The sequence below is a fragment of the Numida meleagris genome, chromosome 2 (genome assembly GCF_002078875.1).
Source record: "Numida meleagris isolate 19003 breed g44 Domestic line chromosome 2, NumMel1.0, whole genome shotgun sequence".
NCBI lineage: Eukaryota > Metazoa > Chordata > Aves > Galliformes > Numididae > Numida > Numida meleagris.
This window is the reverse complement of record NC_034410.1, coordinates 58296949-58322035: the sequence shown is the minus strand read 5'-3', so window position 1 is coordinate 58322035 and position 25087 is coordinate 58296949. Positions and strand designations below refer to the sequence as shown.

At 37.4% G+C, this 25087-nt stretch overlaps 1 protein-coding gene across 11 annotated transcripts in view; it reads right to left on the bottom strand.

Annotated features, from left to right (window-relative positions):
- The window catches only part of KIF13A (kinesin family member 13A), a 119276-nt gene that overhangs the window by 12409 nt on the left and 81780 nt on the right, over positions 1 to 25087 (bottom strand). For 6 of the 11 annotated variants that reach the window (XM_021387961.1, XM_021387962.1, XM_021387952.1 and 3 more), the window contains 22 exons: positions 21867 to 22077; positions 17600 to 17762; positions 16801 to 16941; positions 15236 to 15385; positions 14779 to 14943; positions 13956 to 14129; positions 13267 to 13418; positions 13019 to 13151; positions 12755 to 12901; positions 11809 to 11847; positions 10398 to 10497; positions 10175 to 10301; positions 9042 to 9097; positions 7743 to 7867; positions 6589 to 6765; positions 5513 to 5605; positions 4532 to 4684; positions 3018 to 3095; positions 2443 to 2490; positions 1851 to 1962; positions 769 to 920; positions 151 to 255 (listed from right to left, as the gene is read on the bottom strand). In XM_021387961.1, coding sequence (XP_021243636.1) covers positions 151 to 255; positions 769 to 920; positions 1851 to 1962; positions 2443 to 2490; positions 3018 to 3095; positions 4532 to 4684; positions 5513 to 5605; positions 6589 to 6765; positions 7743 to 7867; positions 9042 to 9097; positions 10175 to 10301; positions 10398 to 10497; positions 11809 to 11847; positions 12755 to 12901; positions 13019 to 13151; positions 13267 to 13418; positions 13956 to 14129; positions 14779 to 14943; positions 15236 to 15385; positions 16801 to 16941; positions 17600 to 17762; positions 21867 to 22077 — 2801 coding nt within the window. The remainder of the gene's footprint in view (positions 1 to 150; positions 256 to 768; positions 921 to 1850; positions 1963 to 2442; positions 2491 to 3017; positions 3096 to 4531; positions 4685 to 5512; positions 5606 to 6588; positions 6766 to 7742; positions 7868 to 9041; positions 9098 to 10174; positions 10302 to 10397; positions 10498 to 11808; positions 11848 to 12754; positions 12902 to 13018; positions 13152 to 13266; positions 13419 to 13955; positions 14130 to 14778; positions 14944 to 15235; positions 15386 to 16800; positions 16942 to 17599; positions 17763 to 21866; positions 22078 to 25087) is intronic. The other 5 variants (XM_021387954.1, XM_021387958.1, XM_021387953.1 and 2 more) reach the window with 3 other exon arrangements.

The following is a 25087-nucleotide window of genomic DNA, read 5'->3' as shown; positions in this document are numbered from 1 at the left end:
CTCATTATAACTATTAGTTATAATCACAACTGATTGTATCCACATTAATCCTTTTTTTCCTGCTGCAGTAGCATAAGTACCCTAAGCCCACCACCAAAGGGCCCTAAGCCCACCACCAGGCCTCATAACAGAAGCTGGTACAGAACTTACAATCTTTTCCTCATGTATGCTATTGCTTTCTACCGGCATGCTGTTGGCATTACTTCCTGAAGGCACAACACAGCCAGCACAATGCACCTGAGATGAAGGCATACTCTGCAAAGGTTAAGACACACAACACATCACACAAACCACAAGGCTAAATGCATGTGAGGTAGAAAGGTGTTAGGACATGATGAAAGCCGAATACCCATGGTGGACATACATTATACCAAATTTCAGGTTAACAGGCAGAAAAACTCATGTGCTTGCACTCTTTTCAACAGTGTTTTATGTTGAGGAATAAAAGTCAGGCTTCTAACCACCACAGAATTACTAGAATCATTAGAATTACTAGAACTACATATAATTTAATTTAAAAAAAAAAAGATTACTGTTACTTTAAAATAGAAATATCCAGTAAAGGAGGATACTTACCGAGAAGTGAAACAAACCCAATGTTCCAGGTAAAAAAATAAACAAAGAAAAACCCACCAAATATAAAGCCCATCCTGATGAATTTTAACCAAATAATTACAAAACTATTGGAACAGAAGCACGTGGCAATCAGTTTGCCAAGAATGCAAAATTAGTTGATTCCACGAAGAACAAGGTAGCTTCAAAGATTACCTCCTGACTAAGCAGAGGTCGGCTTTCAAGAGGGGTCTTCCTTTTATGTTCCTCTTTCACTGGCATTAAAGGTTTGAAAAACTTGGGTGGTTGAGGAGAAAATGCTTTAAAAGGGCTGGCCATTAAAGCATGAGAATTCTCTGACACAATACCTAGGGGAAAAAAAACAAGTTCCATTTTGGTTTTTCAAATCTTAACTGCATGAGCAAAAATTCAAAATAATAGAAGGTTAAGCCGTGCATTTGGCAAATTGATGGCTACAGAGAGAATGGCAGTGTTTTATTCTCTAACCACTGACTCAAGCATGAGATAGCACAGAACTCTATGAAGGCAGATTATTTTCCTCAGAGCAGTCTAGAAACAGAAGGAAAGCAGAGAACAGCAGTATCTGCCCCTTCCATTCTCAGGCTCCAGTTTTTCTCCTTTTCATCTCAGTCATAAAAAGTGGGAAGCATCCCTGAAACTCAAGCTGACAGCTTTTTGCTTCCTGTGCCTCATCTTTCCTCTACCCACAGCAGTGCAATTCTGCACTGAAACCCAGCCAGCAATCCAGCATAACTAGGGTGATGAAAAAGAAAGTTATGGGCAAAGAAGCACTGGCTCTACCAACACCTTCTGCCAAAGAAGAGCAGGTTACAATTTGATCTTAAGAAAATAAGACATCCGCAATTACTGACATGGAAGAGCAAAGATCCAAACAATGCAAAGAACCTGCAAAAGGACTCTTCCCACTTTCACACAAGCCTCTTCATTGTCAAATTCATAAATTAACAGCAGCTTTTCCTTTTCTTTCCACCTTCTGTTTTGATCCACATTTAGCTTGTCTGTCTTCCTCTTGTATTTGATTTTGAGCACTCTCAATTTCTTATCCTTTCCTGAATATCTTCATACATTTCTCTCTTTCTCAACTATTCACAGATTATGTTTAGCTGCTGAAGCAAGAAGCGGGATAAAGCATTTAAATAGGAGAAAAGAACTGAGAATTTAATAGAAAGAACACTGGTTTTTTATTTGATTTTCAGTCTAGTGCAGTAATTAAAAAACACAAGCAAAATCATTACACATATACTTTCAAGTCTTACCACTGCCATCTTTGCTCTTGCGTGGCGACTCCCTGGGTAAAGTACCATAGCATGATACATCTTGATAACTGGAAGAACAGTCAGACATATCTAGGTGACTTTCAGACCAACCCTAAGAAACAAAAATACATAAATATGCATGCTGAAACAGGAAATCACGGAGAAGTTAATAGGTAAAGTCAAAGGTTGGCTTTATTCTTTGTTTTTTTTAACCTCAGATATACCAATTTAACGACTTCAAGACATTTTTCTGTCTTGAAAAGAATGGATTATTCAGAAGCAATTTAGCTTGTCTTTGAAAATATATGAGGGATGATCCGAATGTAATCCCTCCTATTTTATTATGCTGGCCCACGACATCAGAGGCAGATGTTAGCGGTATGGCAGTAGAGGTTGAACCTTCCATCAATATTTTGTTTTCTCTAAGGTTTTCTCTATCCCTCCCCTACTTAGATATCATTTTCTATAATTCTAATATGAAGAGCAGAGAAGAACAAAAGAGTTTAATTCAAAATAGGATGTAATTAGCATTTGTTAGATATATTATGTAAACTTACCCTTTTTTTTTTTTTTTAACTTCATGTTTACATACCTTATCATCTTCATCACAGGCAGAAAGATCTAGTCGGCTACAGGATACCTACAAACCACCAAGAAGCAGAATGACAAAATGAATTCCTTTAATTTATAAGATGTCTTAAGGAGACACTGAACATTTAGTCCTAACTTTTCAGACAAGATTATTTTAAAGGACAGCTACATTTGTTCTATCTGAGTGGGTGATACGATAATGCATAAAATGCACACAAAGTGGAAACTATCCCTTCCACCATGAAAAGAAGCAAAAGAGACTTTTACATCAAACTGAAAAAAAAGTAATCTGAATAATTGCAGCCATCATTCTAAAGTTGTTCCCAAACTATTACCTTTATACAAGAAGGAGACTTCTGACCAACTCTCCCTCTTTCTTCCAGAATGGAAAACGGTGAGGAGGGATTTCTATTGGATGACTGACATTTTTCATGCATGTCAACTTTTCTACAGGTTGACTAATCCTACTTCAGAATAATCATTACCATATCACATTGTGTAAGTATTACATCAGTACACAAACATCATCATTCCACCCAATTAATACTAATTTACCAGAGGAGAAAGGGTCCTTACATTGTGGACATTCGGTGTGCTCATGCTTCTGCGAATGTTTCTTGCTTTGGTAGAGAGTGCTTCTTTGACTGTAACTGCCTATGTAGAAGAACAGATTCCACTAAAATACTGCAGTTATCAAAGATGGACAACGTCATGGTTTCCTCATGAGAAGCAATCAAACAGGACAGAATCACAGAATGGTTGAGGTCAGAAGAGACCTCTGCAAGTTATATGGTTCTATCTCTTCAGGTTCAAGTAGGGCCACCTACAGGCACTTGCCTAAGGCAACATCCAAATGCCTTTTAAGTATCTCCATGGAAGGAAACTCTTGGAATCCATTCCATTGCTCAGGCACCTGCACAGCAAAGAATTGTTTCCTGATGTTCAGACAGAATGCCCATTGCCTCTTGTCCTGTCACTTGGCACCACTGAAAAGAGTCTGCTTCTGCTGTGTCTGAACCCTCCTTCTGGGTATTGAAATGCATTGAAATGATCTACCATACCCTCCAGCCTTCCTTCTGCAGGTTGAGAAGCCCCAGCTTTGTCTTTTTCCTCGTAGGAAAGGTGCTGTAGTCCCTTCATTATCACTGTGGCCCTTTGTTGTACTCACTCCAGTATGTCTGGGTCTCTCGTGCACTGGGGAGCCCAGAATTGGACACAGCACTCCAGGTGTGGCCTCACCAGAGCTAAGTAGAGGAGAAGGATCACCTCCATTGACTTGCTGTGAATATCTTGCCTAATGCAACTCAGGATACTACTAGCCTTCTTTGCTGCAAAGGCACTTTGATAGCTCATGTTCAACTTGGTGACCATGAGGGAACTCCGGGTCCTTTTCTGTCAAGTTGCTTTCAAGCTGGGTGTCCCCAGCATGTGCTTGGGTTTGTTCCACCCCAGAAGCAGAACTTTGTGCTTCTCCCTGTTGAACTTCATGAGATTCCTGTTATCCATTTCTCCACCATGTCAAAGTCCCTCTGGATGGCAGCATAACTCCCTGGTATAACCTACACTCTCTCTAGTTTTGTGTCATCTGCAAAATTCCTGAGGGCATGCTCCATTAAGATCATTAATGTTAAACAGGACTAGGCCCAGTACCAACTCCCGGGTACACTACTAGTTACTGGGCTTTAACTAGGCCTTGTGCCACTGTTCACCACACTCTGGGCCCTGAAATTCAGCCAGAATCTTTTATTTTTTTTTTCCCCCAGTGTGCCTAATGACAGCAAACAGGGCTTGCATTTACAAATCTTAATTTGCACACACAATCACCAAAATTTGTGTCTGAAATCCATACTTCAGCTTTTGCCTGCTCAGGTTCTGACTATTACACCATTGCCAGCAATAGTTACTCAATCCACCGCTGCTGGAATTCTGTATTTCAAAGAAGTATCTCAAGTCTTACATTTATCTGTCCAGTGTTCTCACTCCAATTGAAAAACAAGCAACACTTATTATTTTAAAAACAAAACCACCCATAACCTCTACCTGGATTGTAGTAAAATGTTTAAAAGATGACCTAAGTGCCTTTTCCTTACCTGTCTCAGTCGTTCAAGACTCAAAATGTTCTCCACTTGCAGTACACCACGAGTGTATTTTTCAATGTAAGTTTCACCATCGGATGTACCCTCATTCTCACTCCTCGCAGCCATCAGTGCTAAGGTCTCACGATCCTCAATTTCTTCTGTAGCCTAAATTGCAAGTTACACTATTTCATTTTTCAAATTGAAGCACATTGTTTTTAACGTGTTGATTCACTTACTTAGACTGTCTCAATTCAGAAATCAATCTAAATCAATAATCCTTAATTTAATCAGTAATCCTAACTATAAATAACAATCCAAGACTTTTCAACACACATGTAGATGATGTTGAATGAAGAGGTCATACTTGGGAGAAGTTTTGCACATTATTGTAGCCTACGTACCTGTAGGAACAATGCTTATATAACCTGCAATCTCCCGCTGACAACTTCTTAGGCAAGTAAATGCAACTTCCTTCCCAAACCTTAGATACCCTGCATGATTTCTCTAGAATTTAAATTCTAAGAACTACTACACGAAAGCAACAATTACATGGTGACTAAACTATTTGTTTTCATTTGTCCAGTTTACATTTAAAATCAGTTTTAGAATACATTTTCAATTTCTACAAGTTCATAATATAAAAAGCAGTTTATATTGCTGTTGAAAGAATTTCCTCACCTGTTTCTCTGTTTTCATTGACTTGAATGTCCCTTTGACTAGCCTCTGTATTCTCCCTGCAGTGGCTAATACAATTTCAGAAATAGCTCTACTACAAGAGCTCAGTTTACACAGTAAAAGAGAAAATAAAATCCTCACAGTTTTCTACTGTTTAAAGGTAGAAATGATCTCACTATTGAGCTTCAGGGTATGCACTTTGGCAAGTTGCCTCATATCAACAAAGCAGAACGTTTACTTTGCAAAGCGTACTACTCACTGCAATAGCTCATTCTGTTACTTTCAGAGAATTTGCCAGAAATATATGGTACAATTTACCTTTGGTATATTAGATACTATTTCATAGGTCACTCCACAGGCATAATGTATATTTTTCAAGGATATTCTCCTTTTCAGGCTCTGGGTAAAACTCTAGAAATAAAGTAATTTTCAATTACTGCTTTGATAATGATTACTTACAGTGCTTTAAGAGAAAAAAAGTTGTAGTGCAAAAATTTATTTCACCATATAAACACAATTTTGAGGACAATACTTTAGTAAATTCCTTTTCAGTATTCACAGTCCTTAGAAGTACTCCTTACAGCCTCATGCTCAGTATAAAATGCTGCAAAGTTCAATCAGTAACAGTATACTCCTACTCCTGTTTTTCACTGAAGCTCAGTTCCTCTGTAATAACTTGTAACTGAGAAACTGTGGCTGTAGGAAGTCTCTAATATGTGTATGCTAACATTTCTCATTTTGTCAGCCGCCTGTTAAAAAGGCAGAAAATTCCTTTTGCTATAGCAAAGCACAGCTCTGATTTCTAGCCATAGCTGGAACAGTAGCCACAGCTTTCACTGTTAGAGTCACAGACTTAGTATGCTTCATTAGCAGATTAGTTAGCCCTTACATCATGAACTGTAAAATTAACTTTCACCTAATAAGACATTTTAGGCAAATGAAACTAGTGAGGGAAAACATGTCAAATACAAAAAGGCATGGAATTCAGCTATTAGTAAGTTACTTAGTAGCAGAACAGCTGTTTGGTGTCCCATTTCCACTTCCCCTTCCCACTGCAAAATCTGAAGCAATTCTGAAATATGCTCTTGGTCTCAGTTGTCTGGGAAACAGAAAGCAATGCAATTTTAGACAGCATCTCATTGTCTAAGCTACTTCTTTTGTTCTTGTTGCAAAAGTAGTACCTGCTATACTCTGAACCAAATCAGGCTGAAAAATGAACAGCTCAAAGGGCTATACCAGACATGCACAGCATCACTGCAACCGATACTAATCTGTTTTTCATTTGTCTTTCATAAGAACAGGAGATATGCAAAATGAAGCAAGCAGCTAAGAAAACATTCATAAAATCAGGATATCAAACAAAACTATAATAAAAGAAAATATGAACTTATTACCTGCTTGTTATAAATATTGGCTGCAATCCTTTTCCGTAAGACCAGTTCCATGGCAGCAGGATGGCTGAGCTGCACGGTAGCCTTCACTATTAAGTAAATCCTCTCATTCTGAGGAGTTACTCTATTCAGATGCACTGAATCATGGACAGAAGAGTCCCAGGCAGCAGTGGCTGAAACCTACACAGAGAAATCACATAGAGAAAGGAAAATCAAAGCCTCAATTACTTTCACAAATAATTTGCAATGATTTAACATGGTGTAAAACAATTATTCTATGAAATAACAATAAGTATCATCGAGCCAAATTAAGGATAATAACGAATGTATCAGAAGAATCATAAAATAGGTGTTAAGATACCACGGAACAAGGTGGAGCACACAATCCTTGCCCCAAAAGAAAGTTTACAACCACAGGAAGAGAGAGGGGAAAGCAGAAGCAAAACTGAAGGAAGAAAAACAAATCCTAGTGCATCTATATTGAAAGCTTATGGAATTCGATGACAAAGATTCCATTTGTTAGATTAAGTTATAATGCTCTGTGCAGAATAAACCTGTTCCCGTCCTGCAGAACATCTTTTTCCTTCCCCGTCTCCTTCTGAATCTCAGCACGCCATTTATTCTGCAAACGATCTCTTAAGTATTGGCCTGAGAAGGCACAGAAAGCGGAAGAAAGGCAAGTTGACTGGTTCCAGGCATGTTTTGGAACTTCTTATTTCCAACAATTCCCAACTTACTGAACTTAAAAAGGAAATCGTGTACTACAAAAAAAAAAAAGCTTTATTTAAACATTAAGCTTTGCCTTGTGAGGACAACAAAGGAAGCAGTTTCCTCTGAAAAATGAAAGAGCCTGCAAGAGAAAAGATGAAGGGACAAGGAAAGAAGAAAAAATGAATTTTGAGTTAAGCATATGAGTTACTCTTTTGCCAAGAGCAAAAACTTGACACCTCTGAATAAATGCAGAAGAGCTAACAAGCCATATCCCCTTAAATCTTCATCAAAAAGGCCAGAAACTAAAGGCAACAATAGCTTAGGTAGCACCTTTAACACCAAAAGATTATAACAACGATTAAATACATACAAGCAGAAAAAAAACATAAGAAGAAAGCTTTATTGTAAGCTGCAGTTGTCAAGAAGGAGGCTTGCTAACAATTTACCTCATCATCACTGTGTTTTATGATCGGCAGATAAAAGAATGGACTCCCATGCTCCTTTGGTAGTATTGAGTTAACTCCTGATGCATGGGGACCTATAAGTTGTTCATTGGCACTGAGGTCATCAGCTAATGAAACAAACGTGCAAAGAAGGAAATAGTTTTACACCAAAGGATACTAATATAGAGAGGCAAAGCTGTAATAATTTCATAATACATTTACTCCTGATTAATCTTACAACGCATTATTTCGAAAATAATTCAAGCAAACAAAAGTGGGAAGTAAAACTAAGCTAAGGTTCCTTCAGAACGTGCTCTCACATGATCTAAACAGAATTCCAAACTATTTTTAGGTACCCGTGAAAGGAACTTACCCAGCCAGAAAGTTCCTGATTTATCTGCCTGCCAACCTAACCAACTAATCTCTTATTTAAATCAGTTCTGACGTATCCAGATTGAGAACAGCACTACTGATAACATCGGGTCTTTAATTACACAAAAAAATGCTGTGCAATGATCCATAAATGTGTTCTATTGGTCTTCTGTCTGTGAAACTCTGCTTACAATGAAAAACAAAAACATTTCTTGTGAGCATTGATGAAGAAATTTTTCAAAAGCAGTGTTTAAAGCAGGTATTAATGCGTTGCCTGTATAAACACGTCTAGGAGCACAATGAAGTGCTGGATGTTACAAGGCTTGTGGATACTTCTCTACTTTATGTCTAAGAGTTTATACTCACAGACTTACTTCCTAAACAGTCCATAAATATGGTGCTAACTCCAGTCTCTTGTTGCATACCAGTGTGTCTATGTTCTAAGAACAAAAATCAATAGTCTTCTCACAGTTAAAACTAAGTGCCTTCAAAGGGAGAACATTTAGATACTCTCAGCACATTCTTCATTAAAACATCTATTTAAACCTCTACAGATAACTCAGATCTGTAAGTTAGATTATCTAGCAATGTTCTGACATGTGGATTTGTACATGAAAATACACTCAAAATGTTTCCATCTGTTCTTCCATCTAAACTAAGCTTGCTCTTTTACACAGTTTTTAGTTGAATAAACAATCCTTGTACTCGTATGTTCCCTGATTTGTGTCAATTTTAAAACAGTTGTGCTTCACTATTCCAACATAAATAATCAGAAGAAAAAACATTCTATAATCCATACCAGACAGTCATTGACAGAATTTTCTTACGTTTTCTTAGACATTTAAGATTCACTATTCCGTCTATCAATTTATTGTTAGAATCTAAATTTTATTATTTTCCTAAGTTTCTTAATCAGTCATTACAACATACCGTTCAAATCAAGGAAGAGGACAGGTATATGTGTTTCCATTCCTGCAGGTGGAATCCTGAAACAAAACAAACCACTGTCAACAAGGAAAACTAATACATACCAAAACTAATTTGGGCAAATCAATCTCTGTCTAAGATTCATAATAGCTGTAACCAGTGACTAAAGCTGTCAACATTTTGATGGCTAATCTGAATGTCTGTGTTGCACAGACAATGTTCTGTTTATCTCCACATGTAGCTAAACGTAATGCTTCACCAAAACTTAATTAACATGCTTCAGTGCATTTTGACTGTTACAGTGATGACAGTTCTAAACATCCCACTCTGTTTCTTATAACATTAACTGGCTGCATTCATCTTACACATAAAGGCTAGCAACCTTTCAAACAAATGAATAGATAACTACTGACAAGACATAGTCTTTATAACAATATGTACATTTCTAGCTACATGACCACAGTATCCTTCAGGTGAATAAAGGAAAAAAAATCATACGTTTGCAAGGAAAAAATACCACTACATTATTCACCCAGTGAAGAAGAGATTTAGGTATTATCAGGTACACTGATGTCCACTTGATTAGACTTGTTATTTCTTGTCCATACTTTCCCAAATTTAACCTGATGCATTCCTAATTTTTCAAAGTTAGTTCCAATGGTCTTACTTAAAACACAAAGTTAAAAGAAATTAAAGATACATTAGTAGAAATTTGACTGGAACAAGAGCAGAACCTTTTAAATTAGAATATCTTCCTTCCACACCCTGAACTCAATGAAATCATCATGTTCTATAATTCATTTTTTGAGACATTCCTTTACTTTTTTTCTGAAAGGAATCAAACCACAAGAAAACTCTCAGAATTTAAAACAAAACAACAAAAAAGTAAAATACTATTAAATTCAAAGGTGATGTTCAAACCTTCAAAGCCATCTCAAAACTACTTTATGTAGTAAGTCAACCAGGCAACTGTTGCTTACGTTCAAACCAGCACCTGACCTCATGCTAGCTCTATAATTTGTGGCAAAACAGGAAAATGCAGAAAGCTATAAAACATCCTGAGATTTTCACCTTGTAAGTTTGCAATGTTCCTGCAGAAGAAGCTAACCACTCCAATGTTTTTTTTCTGAACATACCAATTTGCAGGTGCACCGGGGATTCCACTGCCTGGTGCTGGGACGAACACTGCATTCCTCTCCTCCGTCAGCCCTACCCACTGCTCTACCAGCCGAGCTTCTCGTTCTAGATCATCCTCAGATTTTTCTACAGCGAAAGAAGTCAATATTATATATAAGACACTTTTTTTTGTTGTTGATATAGGGAATAAAGTACGTATGAGAGAGTTCTTAAGCTTCAAACCTTGTTTATTGCTGATCTTTTGAATCTGCTCATCTAAGTATTCTCTGCGTTTTATCAATGCATCAGACCATCTGTCTCGTACACAGTTTAAGTCTTCTTCCTAACATAGAAAAAAAAATGAAGTTATTATGCTTTGTGGTTAAGATCAAATGGCAGTGAATTTTGTGATAGTTTAATCAGAATTGAAATTAAACAGCTTGCATGACACAAAAAACTTTTTTCCCCCGAATAACATGCACACTAATTAAGTACCTCATCACCCGCAAATGGAAGCTTATTTGCTTTCAAATTTCAAATTCCAAAGGAGGAAAAGAAAATATGACAACCTCAGTTATTGAACAGGATTATACACCACAGGCTAATTACTCACAGAAGTGGCAATTAAACTTCATAATAGTGCATGGAATAGGAAAAACAGATATAATCAGTTGATTGCAAGTTCTCCTGAAGATTAGACAGGTCAGAATACCCTCAAATCTGCATGAAATTCCATTGCTAGTAGCTGCTATCAGTGCAATTAAAAGGTTTCTCATGCAAACAAAACCCCATCATGCAATCATGCTTTGTGGTATCACAGAAAATCTGTTTCATTCTTCTCTGTGATTTGTCAGGAAGCGCATAAACAGCCCGCAAGAAGTTAGTACCTAACTGGTATTTTTGAGGTTGCTGTAAAGTCTAACACATTATCTTATGGGATGTCAGCATTCTCACCAAACCAATTTTACCCCTGTAAAGTTGCCTACTAAAAATAAGACTTCCACGTAAAATCTCCGTATTTTATATTTTTAGGTATTTCTTCTTCTTGCCTTTGCCATCTTGTAAACAATTCTTCTTTTAAGCTTTCTAATCTTTGTCTGCCCTACATTTACCTATCACAAAAGAGCCATATTCAAGGTTTCTGTGTAGCTAAGCTGAATTTGCTTCAGTAAACTTCTGTACTCCCCATATGCTCATCCCCCACTTGCTCTCCCACTAGCATTTCAGAAAACTGCACAAATCAAAAGGGTAAGATGTTTTCTTTAGAAAATAAAATAAAAAAGCCATTTCTTGTGTAATTTGGTTGAGAAAAATTTCTGTAGCTGCAGGGCTTCTTTTTTTCCTAAGATACTCTCTAGAAACTATTTTCATTTTAAATTCAAGTTTCTTAAGTTTTTATTCACGTAGCAACTCACGTAGCCCATTAGGAGAGCTGACTGCTGAACAGCAGAGAAAAAGAACACACTGCAAGAGTATAAAGTCATTAGGTAAACTGAAATAGCAGTGTTTTATAGCCCAGGTAGCCTCTCAAACGCAGAGCATATATTTCAAAGCTGCTTTTGCTTGCACCACTATGCTTGTTCATTTGAAAGCTGTTGGCTATTAGCATTAGCTGTGCCCCATGCCACAGGATTGACAGCAACAGCATCAATACCTGGTAACTATCCATATCACCACCATCATCCTCCTCCTTCTGGTAGGAGAAAATAAATTTTGTAAAAAACAAAAGAACATGCATTTTTTCAACAGAAAAATCACAGAAATACCCCCAAACCATGAGTACAAACATTTCTTGCCACAAACAATATGTAAAATGTTAAAATTACAACATTCAAGTAATAAAGTGTCACTAACAAGGGAAGATCAGATTTTTTTCTTCATTACAGACTATAGCATCTCAGTCATGATTTTAGATGTTATATTTGGCAAAAAAAAATTATAGAATACAGCACCAGAAAAAGGACTGAGCAAGCATACAGCCAAACTTTACATTTACAGTTTTGTCTGCACTTAAGGTTACAATTACTTGTGGTTCTGAATGTCTGAAAGTGCCTTGCTTCCCCAGGTGGCCTGTTCCACCTGTTCTTTGATATTGCTATTAAAAGAACGCTTCGCTTTCCATATGAATTCATCTAGCAGCAGCAAGAAGCCATTTACACTTCTTAAGACCTGCTGCATTCAGCAACAGCTTGAAAAGGTAAATGTTATATCACTATAAGACATTATCCCTACTCATTTTCCTTTTGCTTTACTGTTCAACTTGCAGTATTCATACATGAGAGAGAAACTAACCAAATCATTAATCTGGTACTAACTTCACCACTGCAAAAGTAAAAACTTCCATAAGCCTATGGTCTTGCATATATCCAGATATCACCCCTGGCTCTTTATCAGTTACACACTATGTTACAAGCAAGATAAAAAAGAAGTAGCTTTAGCATCCTATACTCACATTAGCCTCAAACACATCTAAAACAGCAAGATAATGTATCCTGTACCAGAGTGTGAACTAAGGTCCCTTTTGGAACTTTTGGGCGGGATCTAGAATAGCAAAGTAAAAACAGAAAATAAATCAATGCATGAAAAAGTAACTGTCTTACCTGATAGCTGTCCAAGCCCCTTTGCAATTTGGTTGATCTGGCAGTCACACCACCTATAGAGACTGAAAGAATCGCTTCTACCATGAGAGGCAACGTTCCTGAATGTTGTACAGGTTTCACTGTCACCTGAACTCTGCGAGAATGACCCTGAACAGGAAGGGATTCAACAGAGAAAGATGGAGAGGGAGAGAGAAACAGAGGGAATCTAAGAATAAAATTAAGAATCGATGTAAGTATGAGCAAGACAGCAAGGAAAAGACGTACCTGCCTAAGCTGGAAAATCCCCCCTGTGTTTACATCCTTTGCCTGATGGAGTTCAACTGCAGTATATTCTCCCATCTCATTCAATTCTTGTATGGAAATCCACATTTCTATTCTTCGAGTTACTTCATTCCACCTAAAAAGACATACCCACAAAAACTGATGGTTGCCTCATCAAAGTATGATTAGTGCACCATGGGTATTAGAAAGGCTTTGGAAAGCTGATGAAAGCATTTATGCGTAATTTATACCTGTCTCTCAGTGTCCTAGTTTTAGCATGAAGAGAATCAACTTCCCAAACAGAAGTGCCATTGCCTGTACATCTGTGACCCCACACCTCAATAGCAAGAGCTCCTTCTGAAATGAACTCCAAAAACTCCTCTGTGACATTCACCACATAGTCCTAGAAATCAGGAAAAAACACATTACAAACAATGAAATAAAATAACTGCAATTCCTCAATTGGTTTGTAAAGACCCACCAAACAATTACACATCTGCATGGCACAAGCATACAGTTTGGATCAAAAGCTTACCTTCGGTCAACAGCTGTGAAACAAACCATCTCAGCAACTCAGGCTTCTGCATAGTTAGTATTGTGTTTTGAAAATTTACATAAAAACTCTATCACAGCTCCAGTAGGATTTTTAAAGTTACTGAGCTTACCAAACAAGTGTATAAAATATACTTATATAAACTATTGTTTTCCCTGTACACATTGAAAATGACAACCGAACTTCTAAGATCATTTTCCATTTTACTGCATTTCAAAGAGATGATGAAGGGAAATATTATAGCACTCAAAGTATTTTCAAAAGTCGTTAGTTGTATGACTTGATTCCATCCTTCCTCCCCCAGGGAAAACAAGGCTTAAATTCTAAACAGCTTAAATCAAATATACCATCCTCCTGATAATATTGTTTCATGCTAAAAATAACTACCTTACAGTGAGAGAAGGTCACTGTAAAATGAGCATCCTTGCTCTGAGGTGAAGGCACATCTGGATCTACCATTGGTGCTGCTACTGTTGACTCGCATTGATCCCAAAATGTGTATTGACAAAACACAAAGTTGGAGAGATTAGGTGGCAGTCCGGTCGCTTCTTTTATTTTTACCTGAATAGACAAGATGGATGTACTCATAAATACAATTATTTCTTCAACTGTAAACTGCTTAAAAACCATTTAAACAAAAATTATCAACAACCAAGATTTTTTAAAAGAGATCTCCAATTGCTTCTTAAAGATGACTCTACTTAGGAAATCTGTGTTTTGCATATACAGAAATGCAGATGCAAGAAAAACGGTTACGTGCATCTAACCAGCCTACCCACGCACGTGCTTTCTTTGAGGAAGACGATAGTCTTGTGTGAAGAACTCTTTCATAAAAGAAGAAATGAAATCCAGACAGTAGCCATTGATACTACCTTAGATAATCAAACAAATCACAGCAAGCTGATATATGGAAAAACTATTTCCCCTTCTGCATATGCCATGAAAGACAGTCCTTGTAATGTCAGTATTTATTATATGGATCTACGTATGCTAGAAACGAATGCTGATCAACTCAGTCGCTGGCAACCATGTTCAGTGAGACTGACATGCAACGAACTGGAATCGAGAGTAGTCGCTCTCTGTTAATAAAATTCTATTTTATCTTTATAAAATTTAAAACAAGTAATTGCTTACATAGTTTAATACTCAGGATTGACTACACAGTTACAAAGGTCTGAAACTGTTAAATTCATCATGTGCTCTCACTTACCCTGCAGGAAAGCTTTTTTGCTCTGTGAATAATTTCTCCATTGTTATCCATGACTTCCAGACTCCCACTCTCACTGGAGTTCTCAGATGAGTCATCTCCTTCTACCACACGTTCTGGGACAGACCCAGTGACTCGCATTACTTCAACATGCAATCGTCCTGCAACCTAAGGCAAGAAAAACACTAAGAATCTATGCACAAATGATTCAAAGACAAAGATGGTAGATATCTTACTCCAGGAAGTATGCAGAGGCTGCTAACTAGCATTGAATGTTGCAACTGTACAGCTCACAACTATCAAATGAAAAGTAACAGTGACAAAAAAAATAAGAAGAGAAAGGAATATCAAGAAGTTGTTTGTATGCAGAACTACTAAGATTTTTTTAAAGAAAAAAACAACAACGTTATCATATAGGTATACAAGCACAGGTAGGAATCAAGACACTATTTCGCTTTACCTCCCCCTGCTGGCTGATGATAGGCACAGCATATTGCAGCTTAACATCATAGAAAAGGCACTCCAAAAACACGTTTGCCACGCCAATTAAGTTGTGATTCTCTTGCGCTTCATAAAAAGGATCACCTCTTTTGCCAATGAGCTTCCTTATCTGTTTTAAAGAGCACAAAAGTTATTTCAAAATCAAAATTGAATCACCATGCAATACAAGATCATGGCACAAAAATTAAGTCACTACCACATTTTTCTGTTCCTTCCTGTTACACAAACAGAAAGGGAAATCTAAAATGAAATCTTTGAGATGAGACATACAATTCTTTCTTCACTATGTTAAATAGTAACATAAGTTTCACTTTACTTTGTAAATGAAAGCACAAATAATCCTCAAGACAAAGAGCTGTTCTAGCTGCTGGGAGCCACTTCTAAAGCAAAAGGGAAGTTGCAGGATGGCTCCTACTTAAGCCTACAACTGTCCTATGATTACTCAAGAGCTGAGATCACATCTGCAGCAGTTTCTATGCAAGTACCTCATAACAGCCAAGAAAGAATTTATGCAGATTCCTACCATGATATGCACATATCAGTGGACACATTAACCCCTTCCCTTCTCCTCTTTCATCTCCAATCGACTTACGTGCTTCCATGTAGCATATACAGCACATGCATTGTGCATGACATACATCATGGAAAGAATAATCCTGCCTCAGGAAAGCATATTGATATACTGACTGAACATGCTATCAGTTCTTACTAAAGTCATCAAAATCACTGTTGCCTTCAGTGGGCACTGATTAAGCACTCAACCTCCCCTGTATTATGATTTTAGAGATTCCCATTGTCCTGTCTAAGGCAGGGAACAAACGCACAACAGTTGATCAAACATATTTGGCAACTATTCTTGATACAAGTAATTCAGGTGCTCCATGTTGGCCATATGACAGTAAGATACACCTCTGATGTAAACCAGCAAGCTTTTAACAAGTCTTGCACTCATTTCTAAAGTCTGATCTGTTACTTAGATTCTCAGGAACCACCACTTGGTTTTCACAGAGATACTGATGCAGACTACATAATGTTACTTGATTTCCTCACTGCTTTAAAGCTGGAGGATATACAAATGAAATTACAGAATATTTACCATTTTAAGATCAATTTCTACCCCACTGATGTGTTCTGCCCTTGAAATGTATCTAAGTAGCATGGGCACTCTACTCATCCTAGCTATTTTTTATACTGACCAATGTTTCCACTATTTCCAGAGCAGCTTGCTGTTTCCATTAAGAGTTACTGCCTATCTGCATGGCGCTTGTATAATGGAAGGTAAACATATGCCTTAACTGCTGTCATGAGTGACGAGCTCAGCACAAACATATCTGAGAATATAAGTGAAGATAAGACATAGCGATGTTTTACTCTGCATAGGCATATTGTTCACAGTTGTTTCTTTTTTCACCACAGTACCATACTCTTTCATATACTAAGTCACTGCACTTCATCTGTGCAACATACTGAAAGGGGTTAGAAGAAAATGAACTATGATCCCTTTCAAAAATAAATATTTCATACCTCAGGAATTTTCTCCTTCCACTCTTGATAGAGGTCTCTCATGTCAATCAATTTGTTCTCCAGTTTCTCAATAGTCCACACTTGAGTAGCTTTTCCTTTTCTTCTCACTTGAATAGCAGGCTCACTCACTATTGCACCCCTCTAAGACAGAAGAAAAAATAATCACTGTAGGAACTGTGCATGCATGTGAGTAGTTTAAACTTTCACTCAAATTGTACTCCTAAGAAGGAATAAAATAGACAATATACAGCTTCCTCTGCATGCCAGCCATGCCATCTCTGTCCTCAAACACACCATATTCTTATACATCTCTGAAGATTTTTTCTTGAACAACTTTTATTTACACAGTGCCATTAACAACTCTCAGTCAAATAACTTACGACAAGTGTACTATTTTAATTGCGACCATTACATTTACAGCAACACTACAACAGGAAAGCACTTTAGAAAAAGTTACAGGGACCTTTAGAGAACTGTGAATTCTTGCCAGCAACTAAAGGCAGCACTCTACTTAGGTTTTACAGCAACAGAACACAAGTAAATGTCTGCTCACAAACCACATTCATATACCCTTATCACACACTTAAAAGAACATTAAGAGCCATAATTAATGTTGTTATTTTTATGTTAATCACTTTCAACATATTAAAATCAGGTAGCATCTATGTTTTGTCTACATATAATCTAACGAAAAATAAAATTTTATGGCCTTAAGTTGAAGATGAATGTTAAATATATATACATTTTTTGATTAGGCATAAAACTATTTCATTTTCCAGCACTATTATTATGCTATTACCTTTTTGTTGGCACTGAGGTTTTCAGCAGGGATTTGAAGTGTTACTTGATAATCTGTTAGCTTACTCATTTCTTCTGCCAAGAAGTTTGCTTCTCTCACCAGTGTATTTGCTTTCACTATCTGCTCTCGAAGTTTAGCCAGGCTCTGTCGAAACAATTCATCCCTGCGGTGCAGTAGGGAACATGAAAAATACACAGAAACCTATTTCTATTATTGGAAAGCTGCAAATAGAGGTGCTAACAAAGAATTTTCTGAAGTAAGTGTAAGGAGAAATGCCATACTGCTCTACGTCAGCAAACACAAAACTGCTGGACAATTTTATGAAGGAAGAATAGTGATCATGTATTGAACAAATATATTACTGCTGAGATAAGTCTAGCACAGTAATGCCCAAATAAAAAGGGCACAGTACGATGACAGCTGTTACAGTGATAATTTGTTAAGAGCCCTAGGGATATTCTTTCAAGAAATGAAATAATTGCAGTCGTCTTTGCCTTTAATCTGTAGTCAAGTTCCACAGAAACTACCAGTCCCAACATGTAATACTTCATCTTAATAAAAACTGTTCTTCCTCATATCGTGACGTTGGAATCTGAAATCACTGCAGGCCAATGCTTTACATTACAGCCAGGGCTTTGCAGTTCTACAGACTTCTGGATCTCCCTGCATATACTGAAGCAATCTCAAGTGTATGTATTAAAAAAACACTTTAAGTCCTATTTACCAAGAGTACCTTTTAACTAAATCAATGAATGAGCACAGGTTAAAGCTTCTGCACTCTGTACACCTAACAGTTTCTGGACAAATTCCATATAGATTTGTAGGGCCTGTCTGAGCAAATCTCTTCTAACATATAACCCGACAAACCTGCTATGAGACACGCTATACCTCCATCTGCAATGCATTCATACTTGGGAGTCTTATCTTTAACTTGCTTTTTAGAAGTATCACAACTATCCTTTGAGTAAATGGGAAGACCGCCTTTCTGCCTTTCTTGTAATCCCAACAGCACTTACTGCGTCCCATCATCTTCTGCAAAAAACTCATGATCAAATTTCAGATTTTTCAGTGGCCACCACTGCCTCATATGAATCTTCAGCTTGGGTAATGCAAATTGCACTCTGACTCTTCCCTGATACTGTAGCAAGGTGACAAAGTACTAACAGTATTAGCACAAAGGTCCGAATTTTTTAGAGCCTTCAACATGCTAAAACACGCTGCTTTGCCTCTCTCACCTATCTGGCCTAAGTTTGCAGCAGTGGAAGATTTTGCTGGATCTTAAATAGTTGCTACCATCAGTAGATTTGAAGTCCACTTTCTCCGTATCTACTCCTGGTGTTACATGGAAAATTTCTCTCCTGCTTCTCTTAGTCTGGCAATTAAGATTAAGTGAGCAACTCTCGCCCATTAGAGTGACACATCCCACAGACAGCTCTAATTTTGGACTCACCCAGAAAATGAAGGTAGAGTCAGGAATTACTCACTAAATAGTGCTTAATGCCGAGAGTACACTACACCTGCAACCACTGCAAGACAGCTATCCTGTTTGATAAGCAGAAGACAGCTTTGACCTGAAAGTGCTTTAGGAGCCATAGGATTCAGCTATAGCCAGTCCCTTCCTTCACCCAGGAAACCTGCATCTGGCTAGCTTTTTGGGGTTGCTCCCACATCATCCTTATCTCTGTTAGATCCTTGAGAAAGAAATGGTTTAAGACTACAAGGAAGACTTACAAGAGGTAATGATAGCTGAAGCAACTATTATGGGTAGTCCTTATTATGTATATGGCAGTTCTGTTTTTCTGCTGCTATGGCATTCTTCCAGAAACTTAGCTAAAAAATATGTTTCAGATGGCCTTTCTTATTTTTTACTACACAAAAAACATGACAAGCTTTGTCAGCGTGTTAGCCACAGCAAATATCCACTGAACATGAAATACTCAAACAACTGTTTAAGCCAAGCACTACCAAAACCTTTGAATCTGACACTTGCAAGGTGTCATTGCAAGTCTCTTGCATTCCCAGTGCCAGATACAGAATGCTGACTCCAAACAAACTAAAGCTCTGCTCCAGCACACCACCACCACCCACCCCAACAGATAAATTTATTCAAAGTTACAATGGATTTACTTCACACCAAGGGGTTTTAGCACCGTATCAGGTATCATCTGTCCTCCCACAGTCAGCATAAAGCTAGAATAAACTCTGCGTAATGTACTCTAGCTGATCTGACAGACACAACCATGTGCCCACATCTGATGCTTATCAAATTCCTTCCGCTGCCTGATCCGGTACAGTTCAGCTCCGTTAGCAACAGAATGACAGCCAAAACTGCATTAACCAAACCCTATGCAACCAGACGCTTGGCTCTTTCACGTGTTCTTTGCACTGAGTCTTCCTATGTTTTCTGCACTTCTTGCCCTCTGGCCAGCTGGCTGGTGAATATCCTCTACAGGGCTTTGTTGCCATGCTTTTACAGAAGAAATCCATGAAGCCCAGAGCCAAAACGCTTGTTCAAAGCGCAGCTCCTCCCCCTAAAAATCTTCTAACAAATACTGAGAAGAGAAGCCTTGCAGAACTTTTAGTCTTCATACCAGTCCAGATTTTCATTTTTATATCATTTAACAGTTATAGTGTTTGATTAATTTTTAGACTATCAATTACAGTTTTATCTTTTTGACTCTCGGGGACAGGAAAAAATGTTTTTTTTTCTGCTGCTTCCTCCTTTCTGTTGCATCTCTCAGAGATACTGCTTCCTTTGCCCATAAGCCCACTTCCATCTCCGCAATTGAAGTGGGTTATCAATGATTTCTTGATGGCATTGCTGTGCTCGATATCAAACAGCAATGATTCAGACCAGAGTGTTTTTTATTTCACGCTCTTCTGCAACATTAAAACAGCCTGCAAATCACAACTGTGACTCTGCAATACTTTACATTCAGTTCACAATACAGCAATTCTGTTTTTAGCTCTTACAGGGGCAAACAATTATTTTAATTGAAGTTGAAACAGAGCAATGCTTCTCCCTAAGTTTGCCGTGGAAAACATTTTAGGCATCATGGTTGAGTGTGTGAACAGATCGCTTTTTTTTTCCAGGCCAAACTTGGCAGAAGTTACAAAACAAAAGCGCACATAATAACTAAACTGAGATCTGCTCTGTTCTATTTTTAACATTCTGAATTTGAAAGCTGCAACACAAAGTTGGTTTCTGTTATTTAGACAATTCTTGTACATTATTTATGGTGGAAGGTAAAGCAAAAATAGCTGAAATAGGAAAGTGCACTCAGACTGTCCACATATAGAAAAAACACTGAGTGAACAATGAAGTTTTTTTTAAAAAGACATGCTACTAGAAGATAGTACACCTAGTCATCTTTCCTGCTGAACAAACTTAAGGACAGAATACTTGCTTGTACACCGAAAACCTGTCAGACAAAAAAAAATCATATGGGTTGCTGACCCTAGAACTCCATGGAGCTGACATCCTTCTCTTCCCAGTGATACCAAATGCAAGCTTCCCCCTTTGTTGAGATGCAAATGCACGAGCTGCTAAAACTCTGCTCACAACCTCTGATCTGCTTTTTAAACTCTTCCTGGAAACCACATCATGATCTTTCACCAGAGCTTTGTTCAGGTGCCGTGCTATTCCTTCGCAAAGAGCTTTCTGTATTTTTACCTCATTGAAGCCTTCTTCTCTTCCCTAACAGTTCTAATACACTCTATTTGACTGTCCTGCATTTCTCAAACTTAAGGCAATCCTCTTCTAAAACTGGACATACTTTTAGAAACACATATGTACAAAACTTAAGACTCACATTATTTTATTTTTTTGTAGTTTTAGACTGCAGAATACTGTTATTTTCATTGGATACTCTCAACATACAATAATCCTTAGTGGACTCCTTAGCATGAGATGACAAATTTACACACGCTATCCTTTCCTTTCTTCTAACTTAAATACTAAACAAAACATTTCAGAAGCACACGTTAAGTTATAAAACAATTTAGAAGTATTGTAATGCTGATCAATAAAAGCTAACTTCTTTTTTCATGTCACATTAAATCAAACAGGAAGACCTTGTATGTGTGCTAGGGATTAGAACCTAGCCCTAATTAAGGCCCTAACGCATTGGCGGAGGCAAATCTTAATTTTACAAAAAAATATTGTTTCTGACATACTCTTCTAGTCCCATCTTTCACTTAGAGCCCTTCCTTTGTAGTTCTTATCGATTCCTTTGTTTTAACTCCAGCATTCCTCCCGCATTCTCACCTCTCTTCTGTCCACAGATTTACTTTCTGCTGTGCGGTCTGAGCCGTGTAGGAGAGTCTGTCACTACCATGCTGATGCTGCCTTTCTGGAGAGAGCTGCTGCCGCAGCTGCTCTAACTCACGCTCGTACATCAGCCGCTGCTCTTCAAGAGCACTCCGCTTCTCTTCCAAGTACTGCTTCTCCAAGATCTGTACCACATTTTGTACTGGGTCTAAGACAAAAAAAAAAAAAAAAAAAAAGGAAAAAAAAAAGAAAGAAAGGAAAATGCCACTTCCTTCATTTATATGGTAACAGTAATCAAGACAGCCCAGACACTTTCCAAACACTGCGAACACTGGATTGTTTGTTGCCCCCCAAAACAAAACCCAAAATAATAAATACCAAATTAAATAAGTAAATTCAAACAAGAAAAATATGTCATGCAAAGAAGCTAGAACAACAGTTAACATCCTCTTCTAATGTATACGTCAGTATTGGGGATTTATAGCATGTTCCAGAATCTCAGTAGGAAAAAAAGAGTATATGGAAAAAGGAACAAATCAGTAAGAAAATAAGGAAACAAAGCAAAATACAAGGGAAGATGATGTTAACCAGAGAAGGAAATTATTTCAGGAAGTAAAAAGCAATTTACTTTCTCCATTTTGGCAGAGAAAGAGACTGAATTGCTGCAGATGAAAACTGAGACGAACAACTACCGGTCATGCACCACACTGCACCAATGCACTTCACAACACTGAAGCAGACCATGTTCTGGAGGGGACTAGAAAGCACATTTCATCTCAGAATTGGCCAGAGCAAATACCCATTTAGACACTCTGACCCGAAACAACTGCTTGTGTCAATTAACTATGGTTAAACCTAAATGACATCCAAATTAAAGAAGAATTACTTGGTCTAGTGCTGGTTTTAGGTCCAATGGCAAGCTATATGTCTGAAAGAGAATTCAACGGAATAAGCTCCTCCTATACACTACCAGTATATATATATCTTCTTCATGCATATACATCTGAAATCTCAAATACAGCCAAAATCTGGTTTGCAAAAGGACCAGTTTAGACGAATATATTCTGGTGACAGCAAATCCTGTAACAACTGCTTGTTACGTATACCAGAAAGGGAATGAAGAGGAGGAGGTTCCATCGTTAGAGTGGTAGAACATTAAACAGAGAGAGTAACATTGCAGCTCTATTACATGCCAAGATTTTCAAATGAAAAAAAACAACTTCAGTTAAAAAAAAAATATTTGTGATCTCTCTTCCATTTTGAAGATATATTAAATTAAAATTTTGTTGTGACTCTTAAGAATGTCAATCTGTCACAAAGGAAGAGGAAAAATAAACCTACATTTAATTATACTGCCTTGTTTCAGAACTCAAGGTCTACTTAAAATAAAAATAATTGTCAGAGTGATTTAGTTATGAATCATCTTGCGCTCACTACCAAAATCCAGACTTCTACAATTTTTGTGCTAGTGTTCCTGATGCTATAACGCTACATGAAACAAAATTTGGGTTACTACAGCATTAAGTAGAGGATACACAAGAAAGCTTCCATCATCAACATTCATCATCAACGCTATACGCTGGTCACCACAACTGGCACATACACTCTCCCCCAAAACAGATCCCTTGTATTTTTACAAATGTGGGATTACTGTATTCAGTATCATGTAACAACTTAGTACTAAAGCTACTGTGACTGAATTTGCTAAATTAAAGTACTGTTTGTGATTTCAACGTATATTGATATCTAGGAAAGTCACTTCACAAAACAAGTCCTTCCTATTATAAATGCCAGAAAAGCAAACAAGTTCTCCAGCGTTCTGTTGTTACAGTGGATTTTTATTCACCTCCCAGCAAACTTTTTGAAATATTAAGATTTATGTAAAGCATATCTTTATTTTTTGTAGAAAACAACACAATAATAAATTGTTACAGTAGCCCAAGTCCTGTCAGTGGAAGAAACCACTGGCTTCACACAAAGGCATCATAAAGTTCCACAACGACGGCTTTTATAAGTAATGAAGTTAAAAAACGGTCAATATAAATAGTAACCAAATAGCAAAATAGTGATCTAGAAGCACCTTAAAATAACTAGAATTGGCAATTTTTAGTACATGATATTCTCAGGAGTACATTTAGCTATTCTTAGCTTTTAAACAGACAATGCAGCAAAAACAACTGACTGAAATGAATTCTAACATTCTAGACTACAAACCAAGTTACTCATGTTGACCTGCATCCTCCTCCTAACCCATCCAGATAATACTAGAATCATCTCCACATGCATAGGTTTCTTGTATAATCCCTAACATAGTTTTAGTTATGTGCAAGAATAGTTGAGAAATCAGGTATTAAACAGCAGACAGAGAAGAGGGATGGAAGAAATTAAGGTCTATTGTGTTTGGAAACACAGGAAATGAATCTAAGGCTGAGTCATTAAGACTTCCCTAAATTGCTCCAAGACCAGCCCCACTGTCAGGGAACAGTTCTTTCATAACAGTGATCTTTTCAGCTCCTGAGATTTACAGAATCACAGCTATTTCAAGATCACATTATGCCATGGAAAACATTCAGCACGAGATGCAACAAGCTAGTCCAAAATTTCTAATTTAAACCAAATTCATTGCGCTTGTGGGGGAGGGAGGGGGACTGTGCTTGTATTGCAATGCAAAATGTTAATTTACACTTTAGAAAAGTCTCCTATTTATTTTTTGAAGAAGATACACATGGAAAAAGCAAAGTCTTTTAGTGAAAAACTAAAACATGGAATGAATTATAAAGCATACAGTTAGAAGACGAACAAATAAACTTTTTTCCACAGCTCAGAAGAACCGCAAACAATGCTTAAGCTGGATGTAAACACTATAATCCACTATTTTGGATTCCCCATGCAAAGTCAAATTAGGGAAGATTCTACCTGCTGCTTGCCAAGTGCACAGTAAATTCCATATGGTGTTAGAAGCATTATGTCACACCTCTCCACTTATTTATGTGGCAAACATAGTTCAATGGTTCCAACAAGACCATTCGTATGTAGCTACATCTCTGCCAACTCTTAGATTGTTTTATAAGAAGAATGTACTTTCTTCACAGGATGAACAGTGTTTCATTACCTTGCTGTATTTTTACTTAATTCACATCAGCAATCTGTTAATCCAATAATAACAACGCTGAATAAAATATTTAAGATTTCATGTAAGTGCAGTTTTCTAAGCAAGC